Source organism: Sceloporus occidentalis, unplaced genomic scaffold (assembly GCF_023333645.1).
Source record: "Sceloporus occidentalis isolate IW3139 unplaced genomic scaffold, rSceOcc1.0.p SCAF_40, whole genome shotgun sequence".
Taxonomy (NCBI): Eukaryota; Metazoa; Chordata; class Lepidosauria; order Squamata; family Phrynosomatidae; genus Sceloporus; species Sceloporus occidentalis.
The window spans coordinates 7,829,293-7,846,597 of NW_028317020.1; the positions used below are offsets into that span (position 1 = coordinate 7,829,293).

Consider the following 17,305-nt stretch of genomic DNA (forward strand, 5'->3'; position numbering starts at 1 on the left):
GACTTCACTAATACTCTTAGACACAATTAGAGATAGTGATATTTTTATTACTGCCCTGATTATCAATTTTTGGTTGCTGAGTGGACTGGAAATTAATTGTGTGTTAGACTCATAAAATAATTCATATTGATAACTATCGATAATATACTGTATGAATTGATTTATTTTTGACATGTTTTAAGAATTTTGTGTTTTATATTATGCACTGTGTGACTCAGATATTTTATAAATTGTATTTACAATAAATATTTTTATTGACTCGTGGCGATATCTATCTAATTTGAATTATAATTTTCGGCGATCTGAAAGAATTTAGGATCGGAGATAAAATATAGGGTATCTCCTTAAATTAACATTGTGGATGTGGTACTACAATATTTGGTAGCGTTGTTATTTTGTGTGTGTGACGAAATATTGGTTTTGCCTATTTTGTCTCATTAATATCCCTAACAATACCCATAAATAGATTACAAATTACATGTGGATACTTGATGTGTTTAGTTGTCCATAATCTGCTTTGCCAAAAACAAAATATATGTAGCATTTTCATTTCAATATTATGCATCGCATTAAAAAATAAGTTTAGTCATACAGTGAAAAATCTATAATGTGCTAAATTTTTTTTAAAAAGTCTGACGGTAATAGATACATTTGACCAAACTAATGAATATTCAAGGAAAATACAGAAATGTAAATGTATATATTTACAGTTACACAGCTGTGTATATAAATATACAAAATGAAAACAAGTACAAGGATGTAATTGTATCAACACCATATATAAACTGGGTCTGAAAAAAAACCCACTGTAAAACTACAGTCGTGAGAAAAAGAACGTACACCCTCTTTGACTTCTATGGTTTTTACATATCCCACCATAACAATTATCTGTTCCTTAACAGGTCTAAAAATTAGGTAAATACAACCTCAGATGACACATTACACTGTGTCATGATTTATGCAACAAAAAAAAGCCACAATAGAGAAGCCATGTATGAAAAAACTAAGTACACCCTTACTGCTTCAATAGAAATTCAGTGGGACCATCTCTATCAAAGCTGAAGTTTTAGCAACTTGCTGCTCTGGAGCCTTCAGGCGTTAACACAATGCTGATGATTTCCTCCACGGCAATGATCTTATAAAAGAAATTGTTGCTTCCCATCAATCTGGGAAGGGTTAGAAGGCAAGTTCCAAACAATTTAAGGACAATGGGCCGTCCCTAAAAACTGCATTTTGAGCCCGTACATGTACGGGCTGTCATTAAGGGGTTAAAAGTCCATCATTTTACAATTCTAAAGATTATTCAAAGGCCAAATTGGGTCTTGCAACAAGATAATGATCCCAAGCACAAAAGCAAATCCACAACAGAATGGACGTAAAAAGGTGTTGCAATGTCCCAGTTAAAGTCCAAACCTGAACACGTTTGAAATGCTGTGGCGTGACCTTAATGGAGCTATGCGTAAACAGATGCCTGCAAACCTCAATGAACTGAAGCAACATTGTAAAGAAGTGCAGGCCAAAGTTCCCCCACGATGTGTGTGAGACTGAGTCACACAGAAAACCTTGATCGTTCTGTCCCGATATGTAAAACCATAGAATTCAAAGAGGGTGTACTTTCTTTTTCACACGACTGGATATGAAAAGGAGCGATACAGTACATGTGAGTGAAAGCTTATAGTGTGCTCAGAAATGTGATACATGACAGGTGACAATACTGGACCTATAAGGAGTCCTTATTCCTTATTTTGAGGGACTATTAAATTTCCATATCCCCACTCCCAGTACTGTGAGAAATCTACAATGCACTGTTGGCAGCTTTCATCTTGCTGCTGCAGTAAATAATTTTCTATTTTTTTGTTTTGTTATAATTGAAACACAATTTGGCTCTACAATTATCCAGCACCTCTAAAGCTATAGGTTCTGCTATATATTTGGATTCCGTATTTACAAATATTAGATGTGTAATTTCCCTGCAACAAAAAGGGAATTTTTTTTCACGATTTCCGCAGTTACTTTTATAATTTCCTTTCTATTTATATTATAACATATCAACCAGTCTGGGTTGAAGTCCGAAGGGGAGAGCAAGCTGGAAATAACCTGGTTACGATGGAAGTCCATCTTCTAGCATCCTCTAGCAAACTTACACTTATTTTAGAGTAAACTTTAGGACAAATATTTTTTTGGGGAGGGACACTAGTGTTAGGATGAAACATTTTTCAAAGAAGGAAGCAGCCAACCATATAATTCACAAGACCAGTAACATAACTATTATTAGATTGTTATACAACTGAAACATATTCATTTAAAAACATGCAAGAATGATTCTAACAAAATACATGTTAAAGAGGTAGGTATCGGAGAGGTAAGTGATCTGGTTTTGTGCTTTGTGGAACATGGTTTTGATGGCATAGCCAAGTTGCCAGTGTGTGTTATTGTTGCATTTCCACTCCGAGCTGCCATGCCTTCATACTATGGAACCACCTCAGACAAAGAGGAATGAAAGTTGGTGGCACGTGCAGTCTTCTCTGAGGTCGTCTTGTACCCATGACCCCTGGCATCCTGGAAGTGATGCTGCTGTCCAGAATGTTCTGCAATGCAAAATCACAAGGTTATGGCAATCTAATGTTACCTGAAGACTTTAAATCACTAAGTTTTAGTCCACGATATGGAACTTTATTTTCGCACTAATAAGTTTAACGAAAACCCAATGCATTCCTCCTCATCAACGTCGGTATGAATCATGAAGGACCGCCAATCCATCTATTCTCACAGAAGGATCTAATGGGGATGACCTTTCTAATTTACAATTAAGTCTCTGAGATAAAATGTTTCCACTTGCTCCACATTCTGGTAAATAAACACCAAGATCAAACACTACATTTGGAGGCTACAAACTGAGGTTGTAAAACAAAGTATTTTATACTATTTTACTAGCTTCATTGTGGATGCATAGAGTTATGCAACAGAAGAAGTTTGAGGGACTAATTAGACAGTTCACCTATTCATAAAACAGGTTACTAAGGTTTTCAAAACTTAAAACATTACATAGCCATACCTGATCCCTGCCAGTCCATCACCCAGACATCGCCCATTGCTCACTGCAGCTTCTGCTTGACATTCTACGCACACACGTTGTTCTTGTAACAGATGTCTACTCCATCCCTGAAGCCGACAGGCTGGGCCAACATGTTTAATCCGGAAATATACACAATAACTGGAAGAACGAAAAAAAAGATAGAATATGCAAAAGAGACTAAGTATGGTGGCCAACAAGCCCCATGCAGTTTCCACCTGACACAGCTGAACATTCTGATAACTGGATTCTCTGTGTATGTTCATTCCTATCCTTATAGCCCAGGCTCATAACCATCATATGACGTTGGGAGATGCAGCTGTTCCCCCCTCACGGTTTGTAGCACATCATTCTCAATACCCAGGGGAGCATAGCAGGCCATACTGGCAGTACACCATGTAATATTGCTGCAGAGGAGGTGTAGATAAAAGATAAAGGATTGAATTAGTGGAAAACAGAGGGTGAGAAGCAGAACAATGCCTCCTCCACAGAGAACTCAGCACCTGCCAGTGATAAATGGCAAGGCTTGTCCACGGACATGCTTCCCCTTTGTTAACCGGCACAAAGTCTCTGGATATGGTAGAAATTTCCAACTCATGCCAAACAATCCTCATAATTGTTTCCCAAGCATAACCTCCCATTCCCATCTGTAGAGACTTCTCTACCATCCTTCAGCAAGTAATAAGACCCGCTAACACAGAATCCCACCCTGCAGGAATGTATTAATCCCCACTGGAATACATGTTTACTAGAACACAGTGTGCTCAGAGATGCAATCGCTGGCTCAGATTTGAAACTAGTACATAAAGCATAAAGAATGATGATTCTGGATTAACATCTGCACAAAAAAAATCTGTGTGCCAAAGAAGGCAAGCAAATAAAAAGTGCCAATGATCTTTCACAATTTTAGGCTGGTATGTACTATCACAGGCTGTGCTCACAGGGTGAATATATGTGTGTGTATTAAATGTTTGTGGAGCCCCCAGAACAGCTCTATTTGGCCAACACCGATCTATAGAGTAAGGTGGTTGTCCAAATGTATGGGAAACGCTATTGCATGTATTCACTTACATGTGAATTTGCAAGTGTTTTGGGTACTTGATATAACTATGTATTCATTACACAACAAAGTCCCTTCTTGGAAACAAAACCCATGAGGCCTGTCTCTTCGTAACATTATTCCTTGATAGAGGACACGTTAACTATTCCTTAACTAGGTTGGGGAAGGCTAATTATCGAAATACACGCAGTGATAACTGGTGCAGTCTTAATTCAAAGATACTCTTCCTCACCTTGGTTTTAAGAAGTGTGAGCCAGCCCTTCCCTTCCTGCCAGATGTTGTTACTTCTTAGTGTGCTTATTAGGATTTCCCCTGTTAACAAGTCCCATCCTGGCAGGCAGATGAAAGAAATAGCAGGGTAGCTGCTCTGACCTTAATTCTGTCCGCAGAGCATGGGTACCTCATTAGCAGAGCTCACCCTAACAAATAAGAACAGCAGAGCTGACCTCTCACACTCCACTGGCATTCTACTTATTCTCACCGCACATATCTTTCCTTCTTGCTCCACCAGCTATATATGCACTACACACTGTGAGCCAATGCCATTGCCTTAGTAGCTACAAGTGTTACTTACGATCACACATTCACGCTCGCTTCTATTGGAGGTAGAAAATTGTGCCATGTAAGTAAAACGAGCAGCTTGGATAATACCCTTAATGGTAGTGGAATTGCATTATATTCCAGGCTCTGGACACTAGTTATGTAACATCTTTAGGCATTAAAATAATATGCTTGAAGAAGAGGCCTACATAGTCTAACTTCAGTGTTTTGTAAATTAGAGCGCTAACGGCATAAAGCCCCTACAGGTTTTCACGAGCCAAGAGTGAGCTTTTATTTTTCATACCTTGGGCTCCTCTCCTGTGGTACGGTATGGCGTCTCCTCCAGGGGTCTCTGAAATCCCTTTTGAAGGTGTCTGGCAGGATCTTGGCCACCTCTGTAAAGAGTAAATAAGAGGGAAGTTAGTCTGTAGCTAGAGAAGTGAGATATTATCGGCTCCTCTGATTCAGGAACCAAAATGGAAAATGTTCCTTGAAAACCTTTAGAGGTGTGACAAGAGGGGTCCTCTCCATAACAGCCACGTCGCTGTCTGAGATCTGGGCAAGGATTACCGCCGCTTCTGGGGGGCACGCTCACTTGGCGCACACGTTCCCTGCTCCCGATTCCGCAGCGTGAGCTGCACGTACTCCATGTCCCCCACGGGCCGACCACGCAATGTGACACTGCAGGTGAGAGAAGAGAAGGTTATTGCTATTTGGGGAGAGAGAAGGGAGCTTTGCCAACAAACATGGGTGAAAAAAAGCTATTTTTTAGCACTTTGCTCAGTCATAAATTTAATTAGATGCCTTACTGCTTTTTCCCCACCCAACGCTTACAATAGCTGCCAGAACCAAGAAGCTTCCACCAAAGTAGAGAAATAACAAATCCTTGGCACCAACGGTTAAGACAGCTACTCCCGAGGTATACACATAAGGCAGGGATCTCGCCTACCAATTATTTTAATTTGTAAACACCACCACGTGGGTTTATTTAGTCCACAGAACTGTAAATCCCTACTGATTCTTATTCCCATTCCAAGAGAATTCAAAGAAGGGCCATGAAAACGGAACATGGCCTTCCAAACAAAACATACCAGGAACAACAAACACGGATGGGGAATATGGCCGAAACCTTTTAGTATGTCAAGTGTGTAATAAAGAGTAAGCAAACTAGGGGGTACGATTTGAAGTTAGGAGGAGGAAGGTTCAGGGTACTGTGAGAAAATTAGCAGTACATGCAAACACTGAAATAGGAACTCAAGAAAGCTTGGGATGTCCGTAAAGATATCCTAAGGAATAAGACTAGATGGGCAATTTGGCTATTTTCTGCTGTTGCAATCTGTATGTCAATGCAAAATGTAGAATTTGGGGATGCAGCAGACCGGGGGATGTCAGTGAAGACCACCACTTTCTTAAAGACAAACTACTAAAATACACAATAATAGTAGCTGTTCCCACAGCTATGGCTCAGCTATGTACTTGTGGTTTATACCTCAACTTAATAAAAGGATTTATCTTTGTTTTGTTTTTGTGTAATACACCTCAACTCTTGAAATATACTATAACGGGGGAAAAAGTATTTTCAACAGCACTTTACTGCACATCAGAAAGACACAGTCACACGCCAATAAGGCTGGTGGTGGCAATGATGGGAGGGGGCAGGATGTTATGTTTGCAGTCCATGTTTCTGTATCAGATCCGGCTGGACGCTCTTTCTCACAGGGGTCCTGTCTGCCTATTTACACATGCTCCGATGCCTCCCTCAGCAGCTTATTTTGGCTTCAATCCAAAACCTCATGGCAACACATACACACATCTTTAATAAAAAGGGGTGTTATCAAAACACAGAATGCATGGAACAGCTTCCCAGCAGAGATGGTAGATGTACATTCAATGGGAATCCACAGGCAAGATGGAGCACCTGACCTATTTTACATAGACCAGCAGTCCCCAATGGAAGTGGAAGGGAAGCCCTTACACACTAAAATGGAAAGATTAAACTGAAGCATTAAATGGCTGGAGCGACAATTCAGTAATAAAGAAGCCAGACATTATATCAAGGGTATAATGGGGGACTTTTAAGTTTAGAAGTGAGTCCAGTGGCAAAATCTAAATAACCATTTACTGTACAAGACTGGTTCCTTCTTATTATTTATGATGACGATTGTGATTATTCAAATAAATAATAAGAAGGAACCCAGCTTGGGGCAGTAATGATTGTAATAATACAAGAATCAGGAATCTATTTTCACTGTACGAGATATTGTTGTAATCTCTATATTGCACCATGGTCTAACTGAGTCTAGTTCCACCACCGTGGACCAAGGAGCAAACATTGGGAAGCTGTCAGGTATGCAGGTAAGCTGAAATATATGCCTCTCTCCAAAACCTTGCACTAATAGGCCTTAATAAAAAGCAAAGATAAAAAAATACAGGAATGTAACATCTAGTGGTGCCAAGTTGACCCTACCAGCTTAGAGTCTTAAGAAGGTGCCAAGGTCACTTATCCAGTAGAGCCATCCCTGGTCTCACTAGTCATTTAATGGTAGGGCCATCACTTCCATTCTTCTTAGCTTGACCAATATAGTAGCCCAGAAGCATGGATTTTTTGTTTTATTGCACTAATCTGTGTCCCCTATATTCATTCCACATGAGTACGCTGGAGCTGTCTAAATAAAAGGAGGATATGTGCGGAGTGTTTCATTGTAACTATATCCTTTAGAGTTAAGTGACATACAACTTTGTTGTGGCAATAGAATGACAACTCCTGTTACACGTGGCCCATGGGTTCCATAGCGTCCAGACTTGGCTGCACACAGGATACCAGTTGGCATTGTTAAAACAGCAAGCTTTGGCACGTGGAAAGTGACTGGGGCGCACAAAGTGTCCCATGCCATGCAGCGACACCAGTGCCAGAGCACGAGAAAGTTTGGCCGCTGCTGTTCTCGCCCTCATTATGTCATGTGAATCAGACAGTAGCTACAAACAAAAATCTTGAAATACACAGTCACAGGTCAGAAGTCAAATGACAACATGGTGACATTTCAATTACAAGTGACAGCCTGGCTTCACAGGGATACAAACAGGATTTGGCACTGGGTGCATGGACCATTAAAGAAGACCCATGGCCAATATAAGTGATTACATAATCAATGAGTATACATAATCATTTTTATGCTGGATTAAACCTTTTTAATAATTGTAATTAAAGATTTTAACCTAGCTGCTTTTGGGTGTTTTAGGCAGAGCTACCAACAGTCCAAGATTTGCCTTGACAGTACTAACAACTGGGTTTATATCCTGGTTGTCAGCTGTTCAGGTAAATGTCCCAAATCTGGCAGCGCACATGCTAAAGAAGGAGAGGGAATCAGGATTTCCGTAAGGAATGCTCCAGGATGTCACTCTGTTACTCACATGTTACTATGTCCTGATTTTCGCATACGTTATATGACCACATTTCCTAACTGACATTTGGGGATACTTACTTTGACGAGTACACTGGCTCAAAGTTACGCTCGAGACTGGCGAAAACGTACTTGCCAGCGCATTTTTCAGTATTTACACAATCACTGGCTACATGAAAAGGTCATACTTCTATACATGTTAGACATCTCTTTTTTATTGTTTCACAATGAGCAGGAACTTTTAAAACACTATATTATATATATATATATATATATATATATATATATATATATATATATATATAATAAACTGCAAAAAAGACACATTTCTTAAGGTATAAATAAACAATATTAGGTGTAAATATCTTCTTGAAAATAAAATACTGACAATACAGTAAATTATAAATATAACCTCTTTCCATTGTCCCCAAAAACAGCTTCCTGGTACCAACCTTGTAAAAAAAAAAAAGCGCTTCCCATTGCCAACCTTGTCCCAAAAACTGATTATCAGTGCCAACCTTGTCCAAAAAAACAGCTTCCCAGTGCCAACCTTGTCCCCACCCCAGACACAATCCGTCATCTTGCTGGTTTTGCGGTTCCCGATGCCGCTCAATCGTCGTGGGCAGGCTCAATTCTTTTTTAGACGGACATAAACTTTACGTCCATCTGAAAACTAATTGAGCCCGTCCGCTCAGTGATTTTCAATGTAAAGCCCCACCCGGGAGCTCTCATTCTGGCATTGTGGTCACCCTAGTTATGGCACATATTACAAAGATGAACAGGAAAGTGAGCTCTTATTTATGCTGGGAAATGTTATAAATTGGAATAACCAAAATTCTCTAAATTGGAGATACCTATGTTGGGGGGTGTGACAAAGGGAAGGGCCAGTCCCAACAGTGGCCAGGGCTGGGGTGTGTGGCTACCCTACCTACCCGAATAGCCACCTATGGTCACATGGTAGCAACAGCACAGGCTCCCATTGATTTTATCGTTCCTTTGGAGCAAGAACTGCCAAACGCATGTATGGTGCTGGAACAAGTCCACGAAACATACATCTAACCTGAACCCAAGTTTTAAGGGTAATGCGTTAATTCACCTGAGCAAAAGAAAACATGTGCCTCAGACCCAGTAGCTACATCTGATAGAAATAAGGAAGCAGGGAGATAAATGGGTAACTTTTCCAAGTGAAATACCACATTTAGCAGAAATAAGTTTATCAATGCAGTAAACAAAACGATCTCTTTAAAGAGAACATCTCAACAATACATTCAATGCGAGGACAACTTCATGAATTCTCAAAATATAAATCTTAAACATAGCCAGGCATAGGTTCTACATCATCCTCATTCCACGGCTATACTTTAGGAATAACAACAGCCATGCCTAGGAACTTTCCAGGGAAAACTCCTCAAGCTCTCCCTCTTTTGGGGGAGCGATTTCATGAAGGGGGGTTCGAAATGGATGTAGGGGTGGCTAGCCTCTGCCTGCAGTGGGTGGGGAGGGGGTGTAGGCAGGAAGTGGGCAGGGATTGGGCATGGCAAAACAACACTCCCCTGCCTGGAGAATGAAGAAACCGACCTGAGACACAGCATTCCACCTGGAGACTCTGGGTCAATCCCAGGGATATCCAAGGTACCAAATCAGCTTTCTTAGATTTTATAACGTGTAGTTTATTTGGGATTATTTCCCCCCCTCACAATTAACTATTTTGTTAATCTACAGGTACTGCCATGCCTTATTTTTGTTTTTGAGAAGAGCGACAAATAGCAAGCAATGTAAGTAAAATACAGGTACAAATATCATGCCCATGTTGCCACTTTTTCTGGGACTAGAGGTGCATACTAAAGCAATATTGTAGCTGTGACCTTGAATGCCCTTAATAAGGTAACTCCCCATAAGTCCTGTACATGGACAGGTTGTTCATTAAATCATGCACTGCATCATGCATGGGCAATAGTGCTGTAAGTGCTGCAGACATGCAGTGTGGGGCTGGGAAAATCACATCTCACTCACATAGAGCATCAACTAGGATTTGTATTCCCTAATGCAGATTTCCCAGTGGGAATGCAAACACATCTACAACCAAAAAGATTACCGTAAAAATAACAACAATAATAGGGATACCGTGTAGCAAAAGGATCAGTATTTGCCCAGGATATCATCTTCTGCACATGTTCTGCCTTCTCTTTCTAACTCTTGCCTTCTTCTTGGTCTCTGAATTCATTCCCAGCTACTGATGCCTACTGATTCCCTTATGGTGGAGACTGCTAGATGGCTTTCCCATTGTTTGGTGAACAAAACCAGCACGTTTATGACCCTGCTTGAAGAAGTCAATCAGTGGCAGACAGCCTGACTATATTTTTATATTAAAACTCAATTTCAAACGGGTGAGGATGTGTAAGGTTCTATGTGGCTCATATAAATGAAAGAGCAATGTATATAAAAAATACACGTCTCATATGTAATAGAAAGAGGGACTGAGCCATGTGTCAGGGATCTTAGCACACTGCCCTGGTGCATTTCTTTGCACTAAGGTGCAAGGTCATGGGCTTAATGTGCTTTTTTGCCAACATGGCCCTGGATGGCAAAAGATACACAGGATGCCTGTGCGTACTGCTACATGTTGCTAGCACCATGGCACACAATGGGTTACAGAGAACATGTCTACGCTATGTAAAGAGGGGGGCACAATGGGGGGGGTCTGGCCTGTGCTTCTCAGCATGGCCTGTGTACACTCAGGCACGACCTCTGACCTCCTGTCAATGTGAGCAGCCATGTGAAATAATAGACATGGGCCCCATTCAGAAAGCAGGAGGGGGTGGCTGGCGCTGGGGGAGGGTCCGGAAACCTCACACAAATGTGAGTGGTACTGTCCTGCTAGGCTCCATGGGAGTTGTGCCTCCTCATTCACTGCTATAGTGAGGATTACTGCATGTAAAGGTGCCAGAATTTACTAATAATGGAAAACTGTGTAATATCGCCTGCTTCTCCTGTGTAATGTATGGCCTTTCATTTGCCTCCTTACACCCAGGGGAGTTTAACGATGTACAGATGCAATCTTTAAACACATTACCAAGTTTGGCGTCCCCGCTTCCCTATTAAAACAGACCTTATAAGGGAAAAAAATAAGCAAAATGTTAAACAGGACATTTCCACCCACCCCCCCACTTCTTTGAAGGGACATTCCAGCCATCATATGCACTATAATGCATATGATAGCTATGTGGCCCCTTTACATTTTATGCAGACTCTCCCCATATGCATTTGCCCCTTTCTCCCCTGCCCAGTTCAGTCGAACATTTCTGAGCCAAGAGATACCACTGATGTTACTGATTGGCTGCTTGAAGCAGCCAATCAGTATCAAGAATTGTCAGACCACAAAGGAGGACAGCAATGGCCAGTAAAGTATTTTTTTTTATTTTTTTCTGATGAATGTATATTAAAATTACTTTAATAGGCATTTTTCTTTATCGTGGATCAACTGTATTGTATAGTAAATTAATATTTTACACAGTAACAACCCATTTGGGTGAATTTACTATAAAAGACTAGATAAGGTGAGCTACACTATATACATGGACAAAAGTATTGGGACACCTGACAATTACACCCACAGGGATTTTATGACACTGCATTCTAAATATAGAGATGTTAATATGTAGTTGCCCCCCCTCCCTCCCCCCCCCCTTTGCAGCTATAACAGCTTTCCACTAGACTTTGGGGTTTTTCTGTGGGAATATTCATCTTGAAGCATGAAAGACTCGCCTGTATCTTTTAGATCCAAACGTTCAGCCACATTCAAATCAGGTGAATTCTTCTTTGGACCAATACATTTTGTGCTTGATTTGCCCTGAAACAAGGCATCTTGTTGTGAAGAAAACACACTTAATTTGGACTGAGTGGGTTATTCTCTCTGTACACACTGAAAGACAGATGTGCTTTGCTTGTAGAAATGTTGGAAAGTCTCATTGTGACGTTCTTTTGAAGTACGGGATAAATTGGGTTCACTTTATTAAAAAAAAAAAAGAATTTACATGGATTGACATCAGAGAAACTGTGGGGCTCCATTTGACCTGGTGCGGCTGCTGATGACTACACTTCATCACACTTCAGAGTGTGGGAGAATCTGGCTATGAAGAACTCGGCATTCTCGTAAAGCGCTCTGCAGATGACCAAGCATTTTGAAATCCCCGCGCATACCCATATGAGTGTCTGAAAGCCTGTGACATGGGAATTCCTTCAATCATTAAAGGACAAGCTACCCTAGGAAAGGGTTTCAGCAGGTTTATTTTCCCGAAGGGACGTGCAGCCCCAGCCCAGGCTAACCCCTGCATAGTTTTTATATGCTGGGAATGTAGAGACTAATCTCTCTTTTGTGCAGCACCCAAAGCACAGGAGGTCGCCCCGGCGCGTCACGAATGCACCCCTCATTTCCCTCCTATAGTTCACACACCTCTTTTACCACCCGATCGTATCATTACTTCATGTCCCACAGTATTAAACCTGCTTCAGAACTAGTTCCCCTCTATGCTTGTTAAAATACTAATGCTTTAATAGCACACCACAAAGAACACCCCATTCTCTGCCCCTTTTATTGCATAGAGAGGGCACAGTTCAGCAGTTAACAAGATACTAGTATAACAGCCCATATACAGTATTTGTGGACTGTCACTGCCGTCCCTGCAAGTTCAGGACAGTTGGTGGCTATGGGTTGGCTCACAGGTTGCTGGTGCCATAGTTTTGTTTTTGTCCCCCTCGTATGTTTAGATGTTACGGCATTAATCCTTCCAATCTCACGGAGAGTATTTGTTCATTTAATTCTTCATGTTAATAATATCGTTAAATCCTCCCCTCATTGCAGTAGTTGTACGGTATCTGCTGGCGCTATAAAAAAAAAATTAAAGATATATCAACTGTGGGGCAGATAAAGAAATCTTTAGCATTAACGTGTGAATGTATACCATCAGAAACAATCACAATAGTGTTTACCTTAATCTGAATCACGGTATGGTGCTTTCAAGCCTAATCAATACCACTACATCTAGATCTGGTAGATTAGAGACGCGATGCTCCATATCTGTGCATGTATACACTGATGATTTCATGTCATCCTACATGTCATCATTGGTCACGTGACTAATGCTTATACGTCATCACGGCATGAGCCGTTAAGAAATCATTTTACAATTTGATCATCCTGTGATTGTAAAACCTGAGATGTTGGGGTTCTCAACCTTTCAGAGGGGTCGCCTAAGACCATCAGAAAACACATATTTCACAATATATAATTACATAATGGTTGGGGGTCACCACAACATGAGGAACTGTATTAAAGGGTCGCGGCATTAGGAAGGTTGAGAACCACTGCTCTAACTTATGCATTACATTTCCATACCGTACTAACTCGTAATGCTACTACTGGAAAGCAGTTCCATGTAATTACCCCTATCCTCTAATGTAAAATGCTTTCAATAGTTGTCATGGAAACGTAAAAGGTGTCTTAAAAGTTTCAGTGTTTTATGTGTCGTCCAGGTGGTACAGTACCTTTAACACTAAGATAGTACAATATTTTGAGATAATAAGAAATATGGGATTAGCTCTTGTCCAGAGACAGGGAACGATGATGAAAACATTGCTCGCGAAGCAGATCTCCTGATATTGCCAGGGAAGTATTAACAACCAGAACAGAGTTTTCTCTGCCAAAACACAAAAGACAAAAGTTGGCAAAGTCTCCATTTGCAGAGAACTCCGTGTAAAATCGTGATTTCTCAACTCGCTAGCCACATTTTCTCTCAAGTGTGACTAAACCATGACTCACTTTGTAACCTTCACAAGCAGGTGTCCAGCTGCCAAGTGAGCCTTACCATGTTGCTGACCACCGCGCACAAAGTTCATTTAGTAAAACTAAACACCTCTCTACTGCTGTCATTTTCAACTATGCCATTAGTCAAAAGCATCTTTAGGTAAGCCAAGCTAAGGGTTCTTCAAATCAACGTACTGCCAACCTCTGAACGCCATCTGTAGTCATCATATCTGGGAGTTTCCTAAATGGATTATCAATACCTGGGAGCTTCCTAAATGGATCATCAATACCTGGGAGCTTCCTAAATGGATCATCAATACCTGGGAGCTTCCTAAATGGATCATCACACCTGAGAGCTTCCTCAATGGATCATCAATACCTCGGAGCTTCCTAAATGGATTATTAATACCTGGGAGCTTCCTAAATGGATCATCAATACCTGGGAGCTTCCTAAATGGATCATCAATACCTGGGAGCTTCCTAAATGGATTATTAATACCTGGGAGCTTCCTAAATGGATCATCACACCTGAGAGCTTCCTCAATGGATCATCAATACCTCGGAGCTTCCTAAATGGATTGTCCATCACAAAGATTCTACTTTAGTGACAACCACGTGCTTCTCATAACGGTCCATATAAAATAAAAACATTTGCATTTCATTTAATCAGTGTAGTATATGAAGTGAGCTGCTCCAGTCTGTGAAACCCTAATAATTGGCTTATTCACAAACACAAGACTGTGGGTCAAACACCGTGAGCTTCAGTTTATGATGAGTAGGTCATCTTAATTCAGAAACGTCACATTTCATTATTATTACTATTATTATTAATAATAATTTATATGGTCCCATCATATTTTGTAGTACGGGGTTGGGGACCAATGCCCTGTATTTTTTGAGACAAGTAATTTTATTCACACTCAGCATCATTGAAACGGAAGTATAAATATTATCTAAAGGCCACCCTTTTTTGTGTTATAATAATAATTTTGGAAACTAAAATGAGAGATTTTTTAATTCACATGTTAAAGCCCAGTAAGTCCTCCCAAAGACTGTTTTGGGGGGATTTTAATTCCACAGACTTAATACCAGAGCAGGGGAGAGTTGGAAGCGGATCCAAGCATCCTTATATGGGTACATTATACAGGCTACACGTCTGCAAAGTCACGAACGCATCTATTTCACGTGTCACGGAACTATTCAGCTTCAGGTGGCAGAGCCCTCGTGTAGATGTGACTTTTTTTGCAGTCTTTCATAATGAATGAAGCCAAATTATCAAAGAAAGAGCATTTGTGTGACCCCAGGGGCATTCGATTTCCCGATGCATGCGCACAGCTCAGTTCTTGATGTCATAACATGTAGTCACGTGATCATACGGGTTGTACACGTTTTGTTACAGGACTTTAGGGCAGCCATGTACTATGCACGGCGTAATTATTAAAATCACTAGAAAAACCGGGAGTATGCGTTCAATCAACTTCTTTTTATCGACTTCATGTATTTATTCTTAATGGTAAATAAAAAACAAAAACAAAACCCCAGGAGCAATTGGTGGTTATTTCTCTGTCCACTCTGCAAGTATTAACCCTTTAACACACCACCACAAACAATTAATGTAGCAACCAAACTGTTCTTGTATCAGCCGTTATAGAAACTTTTGTCAGGGGGCAATGAAAGATTCCCCCAGTTCATGCCTCGTATTCATTTTATTCTTTCCTAAAAAATATTTCTCAAAATATGTTTACCAAAAAAAAAAGAAAATATTGATCCTAGCTGCGGAAGGGGCGGCTCTCCAGATGTTATGGATACACTACTACAGATTGTTTTATACACACCTTTGTGTATAAAATGTATTTTAATTAATTGTGTTTCATTCATTTGATTGTCTTGCTGCTAATATGTAATAAAAGTCAGATCGGCTGCAGTACTGTTCAACAGTTTGGGGTCACTTAGAAATGTATGGGGGCGGCGTCCATTAAAATAACATGAAATACAGCGCAGACGTTGTTAATGCTGTAAATGATTATTGTAGCTGGAAACGGCTGATTTTTAATGGAATATCTTCATAGGCGTGCTGAGGCCATTAATCACTCCCATCACTCCTGTGTTCCAATGGCACGTTGTGTTTGCTGATCCAAGTTTAAAAGGCCAATCGATGGTTAGAAAACCCTTTTGCAATTATGTTACAAAATTCACTGTTTCCCATGAAAGCAGCTAAGTGACCCCAAATTTATGAGCGGCAGTGTATTTTTTCTAGTTTCTGGTTTTTGAGATCACGTGTCAGCGCTGGAACAATTCTGTCAGAACCCTCTGACATTTATGCAAATTGTTTGCAAGTAAGGTTGTCAGCCCAACTAGACACCAACATACTTTAAGATGCTGTGGAAGGCAGGATGTATACATTCCCACGTTTAATGAGTGGGGATGGAGTGCGTTCATTTTAAATACTAGGAGGTACATAAATGGAACAGCATCCCAGCAGATGTGGTAGAGCTTAACAGAGTGAGGCATGGGACAGGCATAAAGCTATCCCGAATCTAAGACGAGATCGAGGACTAATGCGTGAGTCCCTCCATCAGGGCCGAATGGCTCTTATCTGCCGTCAGACTCCCTGTTTGTACTGCTGGTGGGACTTGTCACACAGCTTAAAGCACACAGGTTTCCGGGTCCAGGTGTCATTTGACCCATCAGGGACCCTACATGCTACAGTCAAGGTATTTTCAGTAATTAAGTAACTTTTGAAGCATGACACACGTTACACAGATAAAGCGTTTTCAGGCTAGTTTGCTATACATCTCACTGACCCTTTTTACATCCATGCATGCCCACCAGGGCTACTCACCGCTCCCCCCGCACTGTCGCCGGTAGTCCTCGCAGCAGTCTGCGCTCCGGTTGCAGTACGTATCGCAGTAACACGTGGTCCCGGTTGGGCTCACACCGGTACAGGCGTTATTTCGACCCGAGCAACACCTTGGGTGCCCTCGCCTGGCACAAGCAGATCGACTCCCCGGTACATGCAGTAGCCACACCGAGCATAGGAGCAGCCAAAGCCCGGAACTCCGGAGCTGCATCACGGGGCACCCAGGGTCAGTGGGGTTATTACGGGGCGGCACCGCTGGCAGGCGCTAAGCAGCACACATAAGGGACTGGGGCGCTGTGTGAGTCTGTTCTATAGTGGGGAGGGTTGTGGGAACATAGTACAGGACACGCGACAGCCTGCACCGCTAGGACATGTACGCTACGACAGCAGCGGGATGCAGATAGACGGAGAGACGAGGATGCGACTGCAGCACCCTAGGCTCGGTACGCCAGGTGGACGGGGAGGGGGCGTTAGCTGCGTTTGTATATATTCTGCGGGCGGGGCTATGCGCCCCCTAACTGCGGGCCAGCTCTGTGATTGGCCACAAGACAGAAGGGGACAGCCCCCA

At 41.4% G+C, this 17,305-nt stretch overlaps 1 protein-coding gene across 1 annotated transcript; it reads right to left on the reverse strand.

The window, feature by feature from the left end:
• Positions 1-2,482: 2,482 nt before the first annotated feature.
• LOC149290334 (somatomedin-B and thrombospondin type-1 domain-containing protein-like) lies at positions 2,483-16,948 on the reverse strand. The gene is made up of 5 exons (XM_089489499.1): positions 16,720-16,948; positions 5,172-5,354; positions 4,978-5,068; positions 3,056-3,214; positions 2,483-2,588 (listed from the first exon to the last, which is right to left on the reverse strand). The coding sequence occupies exons 1-5, from the start codon at positions 16,946-16,948 to the stop codon at positions 2,483-2,485; spliced, it is 768 nt and encodes a 255-aa protein (XP_089345625.1).
• Positions 16,949-17,305: the final 357 nt, after the last annotated feature.